We start from the raw sequence: 21,640 nt of genomic DNA on the forward strand, positions 1-21,640 counted from the left end.
CTGCTTATATGCTCAGAAACATTATCAAATTTTCAAATGAGTTCTTTGCTCTGTGTCTGCAGCTGAGAATTGCATCAGATTTCTAGTTTCTTCTGAAGCAACAAAATAACTGCATTTTCTACCTACAATGTTTAAAAGAATAAATAATAAAGATCTGCAAAATGTATATTCTATTTCCCCCTAACTTTAATTTCACATTTTATACTGTCACTATTTTTAAATAAGAAACTACCTAATATCTGTGTTTTATGATAGCAAGAAGAATTTAAACTATAAAAACCTCTGAAGTACTTTGTGATCATTGAATTTTATAATTTCATAATTCAATGACTTCCTTTGTTTCCTACATTATACTCCATCTTCAGAAAAAGGTGACTATTTTTCTTGTTAAATTAAAACTTGGAAGTAGAGACATCTGTTTTCTGGAACAAATAACACTAACATTGAATCACTAACCAGGTTATGCATATTAATAACCATTTAGGCCAATCTCACTTAAAATTCTTTGCTAATCTACAAGAATAATTTTTAAAATTTGACTTCTCACTTGAACAAAGGAAGGCAAGAATGCTAACACAATTCTATGGAGTTTCCAATGACTAAATAGTGTGACTACCGAAAACTACAAAAGGTACAATTTCTTGTGCTATTAAATTATATACCAATAATGGGTAGCAAGTTATGCATAGGTAACAGAATCAAGACCAATGTAGAAAAACCAGGTGCATTTTCCATATCAGTAATCAACACATAAAAATGAAATTCCAAATAAATAATCCACATTAGTGTTAAAGAGCAAAAATAGTTGAGGAAATTTTTTTAAAATGTGAGAACCTTTACACTGAAAACTGCAAAATGTTGCTAACAGAACTTGAAAAAATCATAAATAAATAAATATAGGATTTTCACAGAATCGAAGACTCAGTATTGTGAAGAAATAAAATAAATCTCCCCAAATTGATCTTTAGATTAAATTCAACCCCACTCAACATTACAACAAGCTTTCTGTGTAGAAATTGACAAATTGACTGTGAAATTTATATAGATATGCAAAGGATTTAGAACAGCCAAGCAATACTGAGGAAGAAGAAAAAGCTGGAGAGTTTGCATTACCTGATTTCAAGACTTCCGTAATACTAAAAGAATCAATACAATGTGGTACTGGCATAAACAAAACAAACCAATGGAACACAATAGTTGGATGCAAAGAGACTCATGTACAATTAATAGATTTTCAATAATGTTGCCCAGATCATTCAATGAGGAAAAGAAGATATTTTAACAAATTTTCTGAAATAATTCGGTAAATATATGAAAACAAAATGTATTTGAACTCCCATCTCATGTCACACACAAAAGTTAGTTTGAGATACATCATAATCCTAGATATAAGAGCTAAAACTATGACATTTGTAGACAAAAACATGTAAGAACATCTTTGATCTTGGTTGCAGGCAAAGATTTTTTAGATGTGACACAAAAAGCAATGATCATAAAAGGGAAAAAAGATTAATCAGACTTTTATAATTTAGTAATGTCTGTTTGCCAGACATTATTTAAAGAAATGAATAGCCAAATCGTAGACTAGGAGAAAATATTTGCAGTGCATATATCTAACAAAGGATTTGTATTAATAATATATGAAAAGCTCCTATTATTGCTCAATAATAAAAAGACAAACAACCAACACCTTTTATTTATTTTTATTTTTTTTAAGATTTTATTTATTTATTCATGAGAGACACAGAAAGAGAGGCAGAGACACAGGCAGAGGGAGAAGCAGGCTCCATGCAGGGAGCCTGACATGGGACTCAATTCCAGGTCTCCAGGACCACACCCTGGGCTGAAGGCAGCACTAAACCACTGAGCCACCCAGACTGCCCCAATCAACACTTTTTAAAAGTAGACAAAAGACATGCACGGATACCTCACAAAGGAAGATATACAAATGACCAATAAGCACATTAAAAGTGTTTGACATCATTAGCCAACATGGAAATGCAAATTAAAGCCATAATGAAATACTTTTCTATACCTACTAGAATGGCTAAAATTTTGAAAACTGACAGAAACAGATATTGGTGGGAGTATGGAATTTGTATATGTTGCTTTGGGGAATGCAAAAGAATGCAGTTACTTCAGAAAATATTTTGACAATTCCTTATATAGTTAAAAATACTCCCACCTTTATGACCCTATGATTCTATTCTCAGGTAAGTGACACACACACACACACACACACACACACACACACACAAAAGAATGTTCATGAAAGCTTTATTCAAAATAGCACACACGCATACAAATTTAAAGGAGAATAAATAAATTGTGGAACTTTCATATAACAGAATACTATTCAGCAATAAAAAGCGGCTAGTCTGCTTTACATGCAACAAATGGATACATTTCAAAAACAATATGCTATGTCAGAGAAGCTCAACACACAAAATATATGTCTGCTCCATTGATATGAAGTTTAAAAATAGGCAAAACTAATGTAGGTGAAAAATTAGGAAAAGTGGTTCTCTGGAATGGGAAGTTGGATGGACTAGGAAAAGGCACTCAGGAGCTTTCTGGGGATGGATAAATTATAACTTGATAGGGCTGTGGGTTATACAGGTGTTTGCAATGTCAAAACCCCCCGAACTATATGACACTTAATACCTGCATTTCACAGTACATAAAATAGACATCATTTTTAAAAATTAGAAGAAAAAATCATAATTTCATGTTATAATTAGTCAGGATCCTTTTAGAAATAAAAGTGATTATCATGTTAAGAATAAAGGCTTTCAGGTGCACTGGGTGGCTCAGTGGTTGAGCATCTGCCTTCGGCTCGGGTTGTGATCCCAGGGTCCTGGGATTGAGTCCCTCATCAGGCTCCCCGCAGGGAGCCTGCTTCTCCCTCTGCCCATGTCTCTGCCTCTTTCTCTGTGTCTCTCTCATGAATAAATAAATACAATCTTTAAAAAAAAAAGTCAGGATAACTAAAATAAGTAAGTAAAAGTTGTAGTGTTTAAAAAACTGAGAAATTCTAGGGCACCTGCGTGGCTGAGTCAGTTAAGCCTCTGCCTTTAGCTCAGGTCATGATCCCAGGGTCCTAGGGATCAAGCCCTGGGTAGGGCTCCCTGCTCAGGGGGGAGTCTGCTTCTCCTTCTACCTCTGCCCCTCCTCCTGCTCATGCTCTCTCTCAAATAAATAAATAAAATCTTAAAACAAACAAACACCTGAGTTCTATGAAAGAAAGAATGCCTGGAATGTTCTAGCTGCATGACACAAGTTTTTAAAAAGTTACAGATATATTTACTAATTAGTAGTTTTGTCCTTAGTATTTGATTAATAATGCATTAGAAGCATTCCAGAAATATGGGTGGGTGTGTATGTGCATATGCATGCGTGTGGTGTGTGTAAAAGTGCTGATTTATCATCATCGTTTTATTCCTCAAGCTTTTCCAATATTTTATGCCTGAATAAACATATATCAAGATGTCACCTGGGGTGGGTGAAAGGTTGGTTTCAAGGACATTGTGTTCAATGCTAATCACATCTCATGTGCTACTGAGTCATAGTCACATTGAGTTATCAAGTCAAAGAGCAGCCCTTTTTGTCTTCTGTATAAAAGACAAGCTGCTCAAATGTTACAGAATTCAGACGCCCAAGTCATTAAATGTGGTTGTACATAAAAGATGCAGCACTGATAATTCAAAATAGACAAGAAGAATGCGCTCTAGAAATAATTCTTCTACAAGTCATAATATCTGGCACAAAACATAAATAAAGCCCTATTTTTCTCCTTCAGTGCCCTGCCGTGAAGGAGTCACTGAGCCAAGTCGTTATCTGCCAGTAACAGCGAGTTTCGGGAAGGCCTTCAGCTATGAAGAGACTTTTTCTGTATTTTTTAACAAGACATAGACAGAGAATACAAGAAATCCCCCAACAAAAAGCAATAGCACCAACAATTTGAAAAGCTTTGTGATGAAATTATCCAACATTCTGAAATATGAAGCCCTGTGTTGTTTTTCTATAGCTAAAAACAAACCTGAAATAAAGTGTTTTTTTAATGTTTGTTCTTATTTGTTGTTCTTAATTACATATCTTGGAAAAATCCATCTCTAATCAAGCTCTATAGATGTACTAATGGACCTCCAATCCTAAATCTATATGGTATTAGAGGATTCTTTCATGATAACGTGTTTATTTGCCAGCTACAGCTAATGTTTTCCTGCCTTTTTCCCCGTATGTATTTGAATCTGCTCACACGGAAGGCCTGCTGAAATGCTACCCACATTTCTAATTCCCATTCAAATGTCTTTCCTGGGTGAAGTCTTCCTCAACCAACAAACTCAGAAGTGGCTTGTCTTTAGTTCACACAGCATGATCTTCAGTCCCACTTGTCTCGTCTAGAATTATACCATGGCATTTCCTGACTACAATGACCCCTCTTGGAGGCTCATAGCCAGGTTAGGGAAGGAATTGTAGGCTCCACACATAGAACCCAGTTTAAACTCAGACTGCATTCTCAAAATTGAGTTGTACATTTTCTTATTAGAGCTATTATGAATAAAGATTCTCGGCCAGCCCATAAAAGCTCATCTGGCCCATATAACACTTAATAGTATTCATAGCACCCTTTGCAAAATTATTTTCATGAGAAAATGTATTTTCTCAGAAAAAAAAATATTTTATGTGATTCTGTACTACTTCTACACTGCCAGCATGAGTTGATCAAAAATGTTGAAGTGATTGAAAAATGTTTAAATGGTTGTTGATGAGAAAAGATCCTATTAAGTCCCACGATGTGGTATATGTCTTCTTAAGGAATCCACAGGAATGATCCTCATCCTATGGTTCCTGAGAGAAGATGCTCAAAAGGCCAAGTAGCATTACTCAGCAGCTTCTGTGAAACCCCATACGAATTTCAAAAGCTGCATGCTTTCCATTACTTAAGGAAACATCTGGCAGGGTGCGATTGGGAAGCTGGTTATTGACCATATGGTGGAACCATCTTACCTCAGCTTCCTAGATATTTCTATTAAAGGGACTTGGGCTTGTTTTAGCTATTAGGGTCAACATGCTGCTTCATTTCCGTTGGATTTATAAAAGCACAAAATTTCTAATAAGATAATGCTACGTGGCCTTTTTAGCATCTTCTCTCATATTGCTCATCTACAAAAGCATTCATTAGTGAAGGTGTTTAAAGATAAAGCAGAGGTACTCCTGGATAACTCAGTTAAGCATTTGGCTTTTGCTTTTGGCTCAGGTCATCATCTCAGGGTTGTGAGACTGAGCCCCGTGTTGGGCTCTGCACTGAGCATGGAGCCTGCTTGAGATTCTCTCTCTGCCCCTGCCCCCTTAAAAAAAGGTAAAGCAGAAGAAAAATATCTAGTTCATATATGAGTGGCTTCAATCTGAAAAATACTCAATAAAAATATGGAAATAACAAAGAGTTTGAAATGAAGGAGATTACAAAAATTAAGCTAGTTCTCTGCTCATTTCTCTTTCCATCTATTTCTTTTAGATGAGCCTGGGTTTTTCCTTAGTAACCAATGCAATCTGTGAAGACAATCTTTCTCAGACAGCCCAGTTTTGTGGCAGAAATTAAGAGTTTCGCTTACCTCTTAGTTCCCCCATGTCCAGAGTTGTCCCAAGTTGTTCTAATAAAGCAACTCTTGCTGCATTCTTTTTGTGTTTCTTGCCATCATAATGTTGCTGGGCCATGAGAGGATTGTTAAACCAGGCTGCACAGAGTCCACAGTATCTGTCTGAATCTCGTCTTTGATAGGGAGATGCGACCACTGGAGCAGTGTCCACCCTCGGAGGCTTAAGTGAGTTCAGGGGTGTTGCTGTGAAGGAAAATAACCAGAGAGAACCACAGGCCAGATTAGTTCGTTACCGAGTACACTTCTCTTCAATATTCGAAGATGGATGAGTCTCATGTTCATTCTAGAGCTTGAAATCCAGTTTATTGAAAGCAGGAAAATGATCTTTGCCAGCCTGCATTTTTGAAGCTGAGATACAACTGAAAATTCCTAATTTATTGAGATTAGATTTCTCACATTGTTATGCTTAAATCCGATGGTTCAGGAGATCACCCATTAGGAAAAAAGTAAGACTTTCAAAAATAAACTCTTGGAGGTAACGGACAGATCCATTCAACAAATTGTAGCCAAAACTTGAAATAAACATTGAACAATGATGGCTTGAAAGATTCTGAATGGATGAATTAGACATTTGTGTGTTACAATTGGAAATAGTCAATAAATAAGAATTTTCCTAAGTGATAGAAGCAGATCTTTCAGTGACAAAGATTGTACCAGTTGACAAAATCCTGCTAATTTTGTTGTCAGTTTCTTCTGTTTACTGTGATTGTTATTTTCAACCCGTACCTGCTAAAATTGTTGTTGTAAGTACAATATTGTTTTAAAAGACCAAATGACAAACAGTATGGAGCTGATGTTGCTTATCTAAACTAAAAGGCATAATATCACTATTTTGAGATTGCACAGCCCCTGCTATTAATTTAACACATTCCATTTTGAGCTTTCAGTGAATTTTGGCCCAGAAACAAAAAAGAACCTAACTTGAAGGAGTTTACTAACAAAAAGTAAAAATAACTTTTTCTTCTGCATACAACGTACAATTTGCTTTCATCCTTATAATAACCATGACTTGGATTCCTCTTCTATTTCTTACATGATGGGCTTGAAAGATGCCGAATGGTTCACTGATGGTGACAAATGTAGTTATGGTAAAAGCAGAACTCCAAACCAAATCCTTAATTTCCAAGGCTAATGTTCCTTACAATACCTACCTCTAAAGACTCTTTACATACTTCTAATAAGCAATTTTACAATAAGCAAATTTATATATTTTTCTAGACCTCAGTCATCTTTGCTTTATATAGATTTAATTTTGGAAAAAGGTTCTAATCCAAATATTTTCAAAAGAAGAAGCAATTTAAATTCTCATATGGTCCATTGGTCATAATGCAATATAGAATACCTTCTATTGGTCTTTACCCTGTAATGTGGAGTGCAGCTGGCAAAACCATGAACATTAGGGTTATTGCAAGGAAAAGCTGAAATACTTACTTACTTTACAAGTTAAGTAAACACTTACTCAGTTCCCTCAAATTTCAATCAATTTCCCAATTTTCAAATCAGTTTTATGTGGGCTTTTTTTCAAATTAAATAACAAATATACAAATAAATACTTGCTAAAAAACATTTTGATTCAAGAAATGACTGGTATTATGGCAATATCTTGAATAAGTCTTTTCTTCTCTATCCAGAGATTTCATCAGATAGAGAGATTTTAGCTAGCTTACATGAAACTAAATGGTATTATCTCTATAGGGACTTAGAGAAATAGTATGTCTCCTAAAATTCACATTGTCAGATTCAGTCATATATCACCATGTGAAAATAAAGTTTAAAAGTGGGCCATACCACCCAATATCATCTGCTATGACTTAGAAATGCTAGTAAAAGCTACAAATACTCAGTTGAGCTGTATGCAAAAGGACTTCTATCTACTTTTCTGAAGGAAATTAGATTTTACTTTCAAAGTTTCCTGCAACCTTATCAATTTCTGAGGATTTATATCCATCTATTATTTTTATGATAATCGAAAACATATCAAATGTTTGCAATCAGAATGAATGTTGACTCTTGATGCATAACTTATTTTTCTCTAAACTGGGCCCTAAAAACATCTGAGGTCAATTTTACCTATTGATAGTCTACATTTCATTTCTGGCAGGAATGATGCACAATAGAATATCAAATAAGATAATCTTCTCTTTCACACAAGAAATTGTAAGTTAATGCTGCATCTGTATTGTAGCTTCTTCTCCTTAATAATTCTATTACCCAGTGTACAGCTCCAAAGTTTAATTTTTCTTATGCCCCTATTTCTGTCACCAGTCTCAACCCAGTTTATATTTCCTTAAAGGCAAACAAAGGCAGCAACATGAGGGAGTGGAAACTACCTTGACTCAAAGTCAGAAATCAAGATTGGGTTGTACTCCATCACTCACTGAGCTGTGTGATCTTTGGTAAATCTCTGATGTCTCTGGTTTCCACAAGGTTGAAATTCAGGGTCACCATCTCTTTAAAACCCATTGTGTGAGGATGGAACGAATTATAGAAGCTCCCTCTGTCACTGTCTCTCGCTCTCTCTTTTATGGCTTTGATAAAACCAAATAATGTTATATGGGAAGAGCAGTTTCCAGATAATAATGCTAAATCTGTCTGTGAGCATGGATCATAACAACCATAGTTCTTTGGCAAAAGTATATTATTCTAATAAAATGAATACAAAGTAGGATAAAGATTATTGTTTGGTTCGAAAACACATTTATGACAAAACATTTTAGTTGATGTATAGTTCATTTTTATTTAAATTTCATGCTTTATGTGTTTATTCTAATTGCAAAAATAGTTAGCTAAATACTGACTTTATCTCCTCTATGTATAACTTATTTTTTTTTCCTCTATGTATAACTTAAAACCAAGAGTTCATTCATCAAAACCAGTAGTTTTCAACCTTGGGTAAACATTAAACTGAGGGGGAGCTTTTTTTTCCCCAGGGGGAGCTTTAAAAATCTCCATGTTCAGGCTGTCCCCCAGACCAATTCTGTTCAATTATATCAGAATCTCAGGGTGGGGGCCAAACGTCAGGATGCTCCAGTGCATCCTCCCACACTACCTGATCCATGTTTCCAAAGTACAGCCAATGTTGAGAAGCACTAATACAAATATTGCCAGATTTTGTCTGAAAATGGCTATAAAATAGTCTCCCTCGATCTTTGCATTAAAGAAAGTCATATGTTACATCCCACAGCAACAGGGCCAATTATTTTGTAGACAATAACTGAAATGCCACCTCTTTATCTATGAAGCAGAAGGAAATAATAATTACTTGGCATTTTTAAAACCCTGATCAATTTCTCCATTTCTCCAAGATATAAAAAAGTTGCTATAAAATAGCAGCATGTTATAAATTAATATTATAAAAGTTAAATAACAATTCTGACCCCTTGTCCCAAGCAGAAACTCATGTACACATTGAGCTGCAGAGGCACTGGACTGCCTACCTTGGACTGGCACCATTCCCAGCCTGATCTACCATCCCTCTCCTCCTAGCTAAACACCTGCCCTGCAGGGTGTTGTTCAGTTCCATTTGCTCTGTGAGACCTTGACAACCAAAACAAGAAATAGTTCCCTCACCTCTAAATTCAAAGCATTTACTAACTGAACAATTCATTTGACATTTCTTAAAAGTACCTTATAATCTTAGTTGTGTACACCTATGAGCATATGTGTGCATGTATAAGGGAAATTAGATCATAATATTACACTTCAATACTAGATATTTTGGTGTGTGCTATCTTCTCTCATACATGTCCATAATTCTTTGTTTCAATTCAGAAAAAAAATTAAAACCATCTACAATTCAACTTTCCTTCATGATTCATTTTTTATTAAAACTGGACCTGAATTCAGAAGAGGCTATGTATAGTCTTTATATATATATATAACTTATATATGTATATATATAACATATATATATAACTTATATAAGTGTTTTACATATATATTTATGTAAGTGTATATATAAATTTATAAATAAATTAAATAAAAATAAGTAAATAAAATGTAAAGTAAAATATATAATATGTATAATATAATCAGTGTAAACATACATACATGTTGCAATAGAATTATTAATGTCTCTAGACATGGAGTTGTGTCTTAGATCTGTTGAAATATAATATATGGTATATATACTTAATTACAAATCTAAAGCCCTAAAATTTCTGATTCTCAAAACACATTCAGTTCCCAGTATTTTGAACAGAAGATCATGGATCTGTAGCCAATTCAGAGGGACTAAAATAAATTTGTTGTCCTAATGCTTGAGACGACTGAAACAAGTCAGTCTCCAAAACTTGATTTCTAAGAATCATCACCTGAAAATGGGAATCATTTTCAATATCGCTTTTACATCTTGTATAATATTTGTCAAGAAGCAAGTTCTCAATAGCTATTTATACACTGTTGGTTAAGTTGTCTTGAGTAATAGTGTAGAATAATATGCATCTCTGTCCTGTATTTGTTTCTTCCTGGTAGGATAACCTCAGTTGATCTAAGGACAAAAATACTTTCAGAACACCTGGTGTGTGCCTCTCTCAGAACACTTCCTCAACTCTGTAATGTAACATGTATAACCAGACTCCCCATGAGTCAGCAGTTGCATGGTGGCACTCACATAATGTATATATCTCATGCCTTTTGCTAAATGAGTGAATAGCTAGATGGATGGATGGATGCTCTTTGCATTAGAAGAGAATAAAGTGCAGAGTTTTCTTGTTTTTTCTAAATTGTGTCATTTAGGGCTTGAGTACTAGTCAATATAAATATAAACACTAGCAACCCAGTGGCAAGATTCTGGGTGGAAGTGTGGGGAGGTGAAGGCTAAATTGCGGAAAGGCAACATGGCAAACTATAGACACACGCCCCAATCTCCCTATCTTTTGGATTCAACTGGATATACCGAAAGTCAGTATTATTTCAAACTTCTGTCTATTAGCTGGGGTGGTCTATTTCTCTGTATTTTAAAGAATTCAAATTATGCACATCATTCTGGAAATTTTACTTTCAAACAGGAAGCCATTTACTCTGATTTGTTTAGCACAGCACCTGAACTCATCACTCCAAGCTTCTGGCTTGGTACCACCCATCCCAGTTTGCCTGGCACTGAGAATATTCTCAGGACATAGGACTTTCAGTGCTAAAACAGGGAAAATCCTAGGCAAACTGCAAAGAGTTGGTCACCCTAGCTTCTGGGGTCAGAACTGATTTAACATCACACTGAAGAAAGGGATTAGTAAAAATTTTAGAAATAACTGCTTGGGAAACTAGAACAAGTACTCTTTCAACCAACCAGACAGGCTCTATCAATATATCTCAAAGCTTTACTCGTCAGCTTTTCCATGTGGGTGTCCATAGCCAGAGAAGGGAGTAACGCAGTCAGCAGGCAATAGTATTCTCACCTGCCTGTCTGCCCTCTGGAATATGGCCTCAGGGTGCCTTCAAACCAAAAACATGCAGCTTTCACTGACATTCGTTACTCTCTCTCTTTCTCTCTCTCTCTCTCCCTTTCTCTCCCCCCACCCCCCCGCACCCATCTCTCCTCTCCCTTTTTCCCATGTCCTTTTCTTTCTCCCTCTTTCACTCATTCTGGATGCTTTCAAGGCTTTAGGCTAACAAAAATTAATCCATTCTCACAAAAGACTTGGGGGTTATTGAAATAGTTTTAGGAAAAAAAAAAAGAAATAGTTTTAGGAATTTACTTCTTTTAAAGTCCATGGCTTTCTCATCTAAGGCATTCTTATCCATAATATTAATTCTTTCAGTTTGTATGCTATAGTGAGGTTTACTCCATTCTGTCTCTTCCATATCTTTTCTTCTTTAAGTTGTTCCCAAATCCTATTTGACCAGTGAAGCAGCTTGAGGTTCAGGGAGATAAGTCAGCTCTCACAGGGACCCTTAATTAAATAAGCAGCAAAGACAATGACCAGATCTTTTGACTCAAAGACCAGCGCCATATTTTAATGCCAACTAGTTTCTAATGATGCTGAGGAAGTGATAGGCCAAATAAACAAATAGATTAACTATAGAGTCAGAACACATTTTCTAGGCTTCAACATCCATTCTCAGCAGGGATTATTTGGAAATACTCATTTTTCTCTAAAACAATTTTTCTAATTTCCAGTGCCTATGATCAACTGCCTTTCCTTTTTCTCTCTCTCTCTTTTTTTTCCTACTCTAAATCAAATTAATGACAGTAGGAATCCTTTAGCAAATATCACTGGGTTTTGGGGTTTTGTTTTTTTTTTGTTTTTGTTTTTTTTGCAAATGCTGTTGACAGTTAAATTTGAATGGGCCACTTGGTGCCTGGCTGGGGAGATGGCTATCAGTGTGGATGGACAGCTCAGAATTCCAGCCTCTTCTGCAAGTAAATGCCTCAACTCGATATAAACTGCAAAGTCAGGGCTCAAGATGTACATTTCTTTTACATCTCTAGCAGAGGACAGGGCCTCTTGTGTAGATGGCAGATATTCTATGAACATTTAATGAGTAAAGGAAGAAAAGGACTAACAAATTTCAGTTAATATCAATTTGGTGGATTTTCATGCTTTCATAAATGGCTCATGAGAGCTACATTTTAAATCTTGAATGATTTTGTTAGACTTTATAGGGTTAAAAACAAGTTAGATGTTCATATGTGGTGATAGATTAAATAAATTGCAGGCATCCATACTCTGAAATACCATGCAGCAAAGGAAAACACATTTTAGAAAAAATATTTAGTGACCTGGAGAAATGCTCAGGATATAATGCAAACTAAAGATGTGTTTATATGTAGGGTGCAAACCTAATTACTTGTTATTAAATTATATACACCCATCTATTTAAAACTATATAAAGACTAGAAAGCTATAAATCAAATTTTTAGCAATGGTTATTTCTTAGTTGTGGATTATAGTGATTTGTTTAGTACTAGAGGATATACACTCTTTGATGCAGAGGGAAAACATTTTTATTTTACAACTTACATATAGGCCACATTTCATGCTAAGTTGTTTTAGTGCAAAGTGGAGAAAACACTGCTTAGGGGACGTGTGGTGCCACAACCAGGTCTTAAATTAAATCACAGATTTTATTTGCAGTGATTTATTTATTAATTTATTGTTGATTTGGGGGAAAATGTGTTGGGAAAAAAACTAGCTCTGTCAGAATATGATGTAAAAGCCCACGCTTCTCCTATTTCTCTCCAAAAGATACAGAGGAAAGCTGTTTTCCCACTGTATGGCAGACCCAAAAATCACTTTCATTATTTAGATAAAATGAAGTAACACTCTTCCTTCTCATATGTTTGGAAGTGAGTTCCGCTATCCAAGGCTGCAAGACAGAAAAATCCATGTGCTTTTTCTTTTATGCCATGAAGGAAATTAAAGAACACTGCAGAATATCTCATGTCCCAAAATACATGCTATTAAACACTTCCTGAGAATAAACAAAGGCGAGGATGACTTAACAGAACCATCATTCCAATTCAATTTTGTATCAAAACTCTAATTATAATCAGCCTATTAACAGGAACTGCTTCCTCACCCACACTACATTTATATATCATCAGTCTTCATTAATATAGATTCATAGATCATTGATTTTCATTAATATAGAATAATTCCCCCTAGTTTCAGTCACTGATTAGGTTCTAAATATCTTCAGTACGCCTGTTTCCTGCAAAATCCCAATCTTTGAAAATGAGCCATTAAACAGAACTTTAGAGAAGATGCAAGTCCATTTATAATTTTCTCATGTTGTTTGACAAAAGGATCCTAAGGCTGCAACACTCCACATTCTTCCAGGTGTTGAAAACAGAGGATGTAGAATGTAGGTTCCATGAGGACAGGATCTTGCACTATTTTGTCCACTGATATATCCTAGGTCTAAAGAACCAGCCCTGGCACATAGTATGTGTTAAATAAACCCTTGTTGAATGAGGGGAACAGTTTATGCTCTATAAAGCTATCTGTGTAAGAGAAGGGATTTTAGTTTAGGAAATTCTGCTAGTAGGAGAACATCCTCTCTGTACAGACTGATCTTAAAAACACCTGTTTCATTATGGGTATAATGCTTTCATGGTGTTTGGTCTTCAAACATGATTCAGTTAAGGTGTTTTGCTCCCTCTGAATTTAAACTCAGAATCTTTGGTTAAGGCCATAGTTCCCAAACTCTGTGCAGAGGTACCAGAGGATGATGCAGGGGATCCATAAGATTATTTAAAATTGTGAGAAAACCATAGAGACATCCATTTAATACCATAGGAACCACTATGGTAATGAACTTCATGATTTCAACATTAGATGCTACAGTCCTTTGAATGAGTTCATATTCCTGTGAACCTGGATTTTTGGAGGCTGCTGCCTACCTCTAATCCATCTAGCCAACCAGTGAGGAACAGGACACAAAGGTGACAATGTCCAATCTAATCCAAAGATTTGAGAAGTTATACAGTGTCCAATAGGCAAATGCATCCATTAGTAAATGTGGTTATTCAAGGATGAAATACAAATGTCAACTTTTCCTTCAATATATGCTGGCTGAGTTATTAGGACATAAATATTTATTAAGTTGTTGGGACACTAAGAGTTATGACATCAACCTACTATATTTACTTATTGCTTGAGCAAGTATCAATGGTCTGCTAATTGGGTGCTGCTGGAAAAGCCTTTCCTCATGAACCTCAGACAAGAGGCAGAGTCTCAGAGGGCAGAGTGGATTTCCCTGGCGGGGATTCATTGATTTACTGAGACTCCCATGCCCACGCCAGCAGATGCCATACTTGGAGGAGCTGGAGGGCATTATCCAGATCAGACAGTGTTGGCTGAGAGGGGAGGGTTGGTGAGCTGAAACCTGAGGACTGGTATCAGCTTTTATGCTTTCCTTCTGCCACCACCATCCCGATTTCACCTAACCTATACCCCATGCTCACAGTTGGGAATAATTTACTTATCCAGCAGCATCAGCTATTCAACTAGAGAGCCAGCTTCCTGGATCATCTCTTACATCCTATGAATATTTATGCAGGATTCAAAGACGAAAAAAGCAACCAGTTTCAGAAGCACAGCAGATATAAAGTACAGGCTAAGTTCAGAGGTAGACAGAGAGAGAGAGAGGGTGGCCTTTCTGAGCTGAAGGAAGCTGAAATCTTAGAAGTAATTTTAGAGAAGTTAGTACTGACATTGTCCCCTGAAGAGAACATGTATATGTCTACATCACCCTAAGCTAGCATGCTTCCCCAGTCACTCAACCTGAGTGACCTTAAGCATAGATCCCTAAAAGTCACATTGTTGTAATAACCCACAGTTTTCAGGTTTACAAAAATTGCCTCTACTTCCATATTTAAAACTAAATGAATTTGAATATTAGCTATGCATATTTTTGCATTATCTATTGGATTTAACCTAGAAATGAAGTACTTTTTATTAATTGGAAACCGCTAAATCTGAAGGTTCTATGCTATTCTGAGTCAGGTCTATAAAACCATAAAGCAATTCTAGAACTTCCTGAGGTCTTCTAAGACAGATGGAGCTACTTTGCTCCATACCACTGCTTCTCATATTAAGCAATGAAGTTGGTGGGCAAAGGACAATTGCAAATAAAGAAAAGGTTTTAGGCTAGATAAGACTTTGCAAATCAATGTTAGAAAATCATTAGGTTAATTTAGTCCCTGGGGAAATAGAGGCCATCCCAGAGCCTGAATTATTTAAATGTATCATCCATAATCATTCATTTAACCATGGCTTGACCACAAATTGCATACTCCATTGTTGCCATGCAGACACAGCCAAAAGGGAGTGCATGAGAGAGAATATAAATGATTCCTATTGAAGAATTTTTAGGACAAGGGTGCCATTAACAGCTAATGAAGGTGATGCTGCTTAAAATTTGCAACTGCAAGTGTGCTCCACAGACCAAGAGCATCAACATCACCTGGCAGTTTATTGGAGATGCAAATCTCAGGTCCACCCTGGACCACTACATGAGAATTGACATTTAGGAGAGTTTCCTGTGACTGGCATGCAAATTGAATTTGGAAAGCACTGGATTAGAATCAGTGGCTATCAGCCCTGGGAAGGGTTATAACCACCTGGGAGTCACTGAACACTGATGGATTCTAGGCCCCAGGCCAATTAAATCAGAACCCCTGGGGGTGGAGCTGAGCTATGGCAGGCTCTAAAGCTTCTATTGTGCTTCTATTGTGCAGCCAGGGTTAGGAAGGATCAGACAACAGCTGGCATGGACCTCACTTCAATCTTATGAGGCAACTGTATTTGTATGTTTCATTCATTCAACTCTATGCACTGGCATCATGTTCCACATTAGCACACAAGACCAGCCCTTGTGCAGCTTGAAATCCAGAATGGAAACACTTTTTTTTTTTTTTTGAATGGAAATACTTTTAATTCACAGAACTATTTTATTAAGTTGCATTAATTCTACAGAAGCCTATTTACTCAAAAAAATTATGAGGCAACAGATATAGAGAAAACAAAAGGTTTTGAAATAATACCAAATGAGACATAACTCAGGATAAGGTTACTTTAACCACAGTGAGAATATTTCCTAAAGTAAAATGAGGCTAATGATTCTACCTCATTATCTTTGTTGTGCCTGATGAGACGTTGGTTCCCAGACATCCTGGCCATAGAGAAAATGAAAACCGGAACCCAGATCTCCTAATTCCTACTTCATGTTTTCCCTTGTCCCACACTGACATCAGTTCTGAAAAATGGATGCAGGGGCTGCCCTCAAAGAGACTGGGAAGATGATGGCATGAGACAAGGGAGTGTGTGGGAAGAGGAAGTCAGAAAAGCTCACCTGCTGGTCATGAAATGTTCATGTATCTGGTCAGAAGTGTGTAGTGACTACAGCAATCTAAGATTCTTTCAAAACAATCCAGGATGGATTGTAGAATGTCAGGAAGTAGAGAAGATCTTGCCAGAGAGGTGGTGGCTTAAGGAAGAAAGGTGTCTGAGTAATAGTTAAAGGATTTGGGATTAGCCAGAAGAGGAGAAGCTGAAGCATTACTTAATAACACTTGAGACACATAGAGGATTATAGAATTTAGACTGATGGCCACCTCTTTTTCCAAAGCTGCTAAAAAGGAAAAACAGACTGAGCCTGAACGGTAGGCCCTTAGAAGACAAGAAGCTTAAGGGAGCTGTTGCATGACATTAAGACATGTTTACCGCCCCTAGGGTGGGCAGCTGAGGAAAGTTTGTAGAATAAGAGCATTATTAATACCCAGCAGTGAAAGAGAGAGCCAGATGATGGGACAAGAGTTAAATGGAATCTTGCTGGAAACAGAGGTGGATAAGGTGGTAACTCAGGATTCTGTGAATTCCTCAGGATAACTCATTCACCATCCTAGGCATGGGATGAAACAACACCTTTTTCAGTCAAAACTCTTGAATATTAAATCATCAGGCTGATGAAAATGTATGGACATCTTTCTTACTTTGACTAAAAATGATCTTCCCTTTGTGTAAAGAAAGATCTAGTAAAATCTTCACATATACGCCAGAGTTAGTTCTTGCTTCCCTGTCCAGCAGCACACTTGGTATGAGTTTTACTAATTGAAAATGAAGGTCCAGGTATTAAGATTTCATCAGCTCTGTTGACTAAAAAGCAAAATAAAGATTATAATCACTAGCACTTTACACTAATCAAGATATAATTACAGTGGGAATTCCTGAGTACACCTTTAACCCCGGTCTCCTGCTTCTCAGTTATGAAATCTCAACAGGTGGTATAGAGCAACAATCATGCTTACAAATGACTGAGGACACTTCCAGAGACCTCCATATCTCTTAGCATTGAGGACTGCACTCAGAACTCCCAGACCATGCCTGTAGCCAGTATCACCAACAATAAGAATGGCTGCAATCCATACCTAAAAGTTGTCAAAATCCTCTTGAAAACCTAGATGTATTTATAATGACAGCCATAGGACTCAATAAGTGTGTGCTCAGCAGATAATTAGCAGGAAATCCTACACAAGAGAAACAGCTTCTCTGAAGGCTGAGAGTAAAGTAAGAAAACACAAAAGTTTATCATTTCTAGCTTTCAGATAAATAAACTGGTTTGGCATCTGTGTTACATAACAATTTATATTGCAGAATAATCTATTGAGAAGTTAACTAATTGCCTTATTTTCCAATAGACTCACTTCATAAAAATGAAGGGTGTTTTCCATTGCATTCCAAAATGAGGGCTAATCTTGAACTCTGGCTTTCCCCCACCCCCACCCGCCAGGACAGAATAAATGACAATGGCAATAACTCTTAAATCAACTGTTGGCTATCTGAAGAGCAAAGGGATCTGACTGTCAAAGAAGGGTGTGCCTTCTGGTATCAGGAAAGGGATTGGCTCATTAGGGGCTGGGAAAAAGAGAGTTACAAACATGGATAGAGACCTGGCCATCTTAAAAGCAGTATGTCAGGGCACCTGGGTAGCTTAGTGGTTGAGCATCTGCCTTTGGCTCGGGTTGTGATCCTGGAGTCCTGGGATCAAGTCCCACATCAGTCTCCTCACCGGGAGCCTGCTTCTCCCTCTGCCTATGTCTCTGCCTCTCTCTCTCTTTTTCTGTGTGTCTCATGAAAAAATAAATAAAATCTTAAAAAAAAAAAAAAGAGCAGTATGTCTAAGGGGGCAGGACATCCCCCAGAAATGTCCATAATGGAGACATGGCCTTCTTTTCCACAGTCTCACCTGGCACAAAGGGGATGAAACCATCAGTGGAAGTCCTTGTCCTGAAGGAATATGTCAGCCTGTGAGGGAGACAGGTAAGTGAGACCCACTTCTGAGGAAGCCCTGGGGCTTCACCTACAGCCTGTGGACCAGCACATAACAGCATTCTGGGTGACCATAAAGTACCCAGAGCTCACAGGCTGGGAGATTTCTTCGAGGGTGCCCTCATGCCTCTAGGCCCTTGTGTGGCCCTGAAGAGGGAGACGGTACCCTAGAGAATGACCAAGACTATCTTTCTAAACCATCTTTAGGGCTAGAGGACAGAAGTAATTTATACTGATTTCTAAAATACGAATATGATATTTATTGTACTCAAGTGCTATCCAGTAATTCATACTTATCGTATCTGATTATTAAAGAAACTAACCTGTTACACAGAACCTTTGAGGCTGCCATTTAAAATATACAGATATTTCAAAGGATGAGAATAAAATCTGGGACATTTGCTAACAATTATTTTAGGTAGAATGCTTACTTTACAAGTAGCTTCTCAATTTCATAGACTAGACGGTATTAGGATTCTAATCTTTAACAGTTGATTTAAGAGTTATTGCCAGAAAAATCTTTCACTCAGAGTTGTTTCTGAATAGTAATGCATTCTGTATATGGATTTCGAGCCCTGACCACATCTCCTATTGTCACTTTCAGTATAAGCACAGGAAACTGACAATTTTATTGTCTTCATAAAAATGTGTTAAAGAACACTTTCTGGAATAAAGGTATAACCACATCATAAAAGCTGCTGAAATCATCAACTATCTTATGCCACTATTTGATCATCCAAAAAAGAAAAGTGAGTTTATACTATTTTAAAGGATTTGTGAAAATCACCTAGGCAGTAGTCTCGTTGTTAAAATCTTTAATTCCATTCAATCTTTGATCTTTTGTTTCGCTGGTCATCAAATATAAAATAAAAAGACAGCAGCCTTGATCTAATTATTGCTCCAAGCCTCTTGTGATCCACTGTTCAAAAGTAGTGGCCATAAGAAGTTAGCTCACCTCATATTGCTAATTTATTTAAACCCTATTTGCTGAATGACAGCAGCCTGATTCACATGTTTTCTCCTGATAGCGTGACATCATGGAAAGGTTACTGCAAAACAAAAGAAGTCTCTTTGCCATCAACTGTTATGTCGTCCCAGCCAGATAGCTTTACCTCTCTAGGCCTGTTTCCTCATTGGGAAAACGAGATAGTTGAAACAATGACTGATAAACACCTTCCAGCTCTGCAATTCTATGAATTTATTACTTGTTGTACTTGTAGGGATTAGAAAAGCCAAAGACATCATCGGAACAAATGCATTGATCTAGAAATGACATCTTAGAATGTGCCAGCATTTCTAACTTAAGAGAAAATACACTGCTATGAAGATTTGCCTGTTTGACAAAGCATTGTTTGCGTCTATTAAAACAAGTATCTAGACAGGCTATGCTGGCAAACCAAATAACCTGATTCAGATGATAGAACTGCTGCAGTGTATGAAATCTTATATGCAAATAGGAGGTGCTGATTGAACCTGGACTGCATACATTATTTAAAATTTGAATTTATGTAACTTACAAACAGATCTAGAATACCCTGATCTTTATTCATTCAACAGAGAACTCAAATAAGCAATTCCGTGTCTGGCATAGAAATTTATGGAAAAGTTCTGAAGCTCTGTCTCTCTCATTTTCAGCAGCAAATAAGGAAGGAAAGAAGAGAACCAACAAGACTGCAGAAGAGGACTATATGATAAACACACACACAAGACAAGCAGAGTGGACGAGATCAGTGCTTATGGTTTCCTTTTCCCACACTGTTCCTACAAATGAGATATACGTGATTTAAAGTTTATAAATATCTCTGTTGCTTCTGATCATCCTAGTGAGAGCCTTAGAGTCTGATCTGTGCTGTTCATTAAGTGAACAAAAATCTGTAGATAATTTAATGAAGCATTATTTGTCACCACCTTGAGATGAAGGAAAGGTCCCAAAACGTGCAAGCAGAGGCCCTGGATTCAAGTTCCAGTTATGTCATTTTTACTACATAGCATCAGGCGGGTCACTTTACCCTGCCATCTGAGTTCCCTTATCAGTGAAGTGAAGAGAAAGGTTTTATAAAAGGCAAGTGAAACAATGAATGTGATGTTTCTGAGAGAAATATCATGCTTTTTACAAAAGACAAGTGAAACAATGGATGTGATGTTTCTGAGAGAATATCTTTAACATTATCAGTTATGATCATTTATTTTATTACTAATTTAGAGTCTGCCCTCTCAATTATAGTTTTACCACACTAGGATCTTTATAATATTCTATGTTTTTATTTATTTTTAAGTGATTTTTGAAAAATTTTTATAAGTATGACTAATATAACTTTCAATATAGTTAATTCCTGTTATTCACAGTCGTGTTCCTTACAAAGTCTCCAAAGAACACTGAATAAGCAAATACCAAATCATTGCTCCCTAGGGGAAATTCAGGCTTAGTTCTTGTGAGCCTATGGTCACATTTTGGTCAACTGATCAATATAGAATCTTGTTTTATGTGCGCATCTGTTCAAAGAAACCTTATTTAATATACATTTTAGATTCATTAACATTAAACTCAAAGTCAACAACATATAACTCATGCGTAAACTAAATTAAGCTGAGTGTTGTATGTAGGTGATGAACCACTGAATTCTACTCCTGAAACCAATATTGCACTGTATGTTAACTAACTAAAATTTAAATAAAATTTTGGAAAATAAATAAATAAATAAATAAATAAAGTAAGTGAAAATGCCTAAACACAGGCATTTCTTGCCATAGGCACATCACAGCCTTCTTGGATTTAGAAATACAAGACTTCAGTGCTACCCTTAGAGGACATTTTAAATCACAAAGTCACCAACAAAAACCACAAAAATGTGTAAAACCTGGCGCTAAATGGATTGCAAAAAGGACACTTATTTGCAGTATGAAAGTTGAAACAAAAGGCAGAGTATTGCCTTGTTCATCCCCAATGAGAATATGCACATGGGGCAACTCAAATTTTTTACCACTTTGAACATGACCATTAATGTGCCATGAATGTTGATTTTGGTGTTACAATGAAATCTTAGTGAGTTCTCAAATTCACAAATACAGAATTTGCAAATAATGAATATTGACTATGTGTCTGTGCGTGTTCCCACCTATAGATATTTACATACAATAATAGGCTCATTGAACACTTACTGGTGTGGCAGGGCTATATTAAGTATTACTCATGTCTCCTTTTTGCAT

The 21,640-nt window shown here is 36.5% G+C and overlaps 1 protein-coding gene across 1 annotated transcript in view; it reads right to left on the reverse strand.

Annotated features, from left to right (window-relative positions):
• The window catches only part of ZMAT4 (zinc finger matrin-type 4), a 337,251-nt gene that overhangs the window by 119,502 nt on the left and 196,109 nt on the right, over positions 1–21,640 (reverse strand). Inside the window, exon 5 of the mRNA XM_055335364.1 lies at positions 5,616–5,843. Within this exon, the coding sequence (XP_055191339.1) occupies positions 5,616–5,843 (228 nt within the window). The remainder of the gene's footprint in view (positions 1–5,615; positions 5,844–21,640) is intronic.

Source organism: Nyctereutes procyonoides, unplaced genomic scaffold (genome assembly GCF_905146905.1).
Source record: "Nyctereutes procyonoides isolate TBG_1078 unplaced genomic scaffold, NYPRO_anot_genome, whole genome shotgun sequence".
Taxonomy (NCBI): domain Eukaryota; kingdom Metazoa; phylum Chordata; class Mammalia; order Carnivora; family Canidae; genus Nyctereutes; species Nyctereutes procyonoides.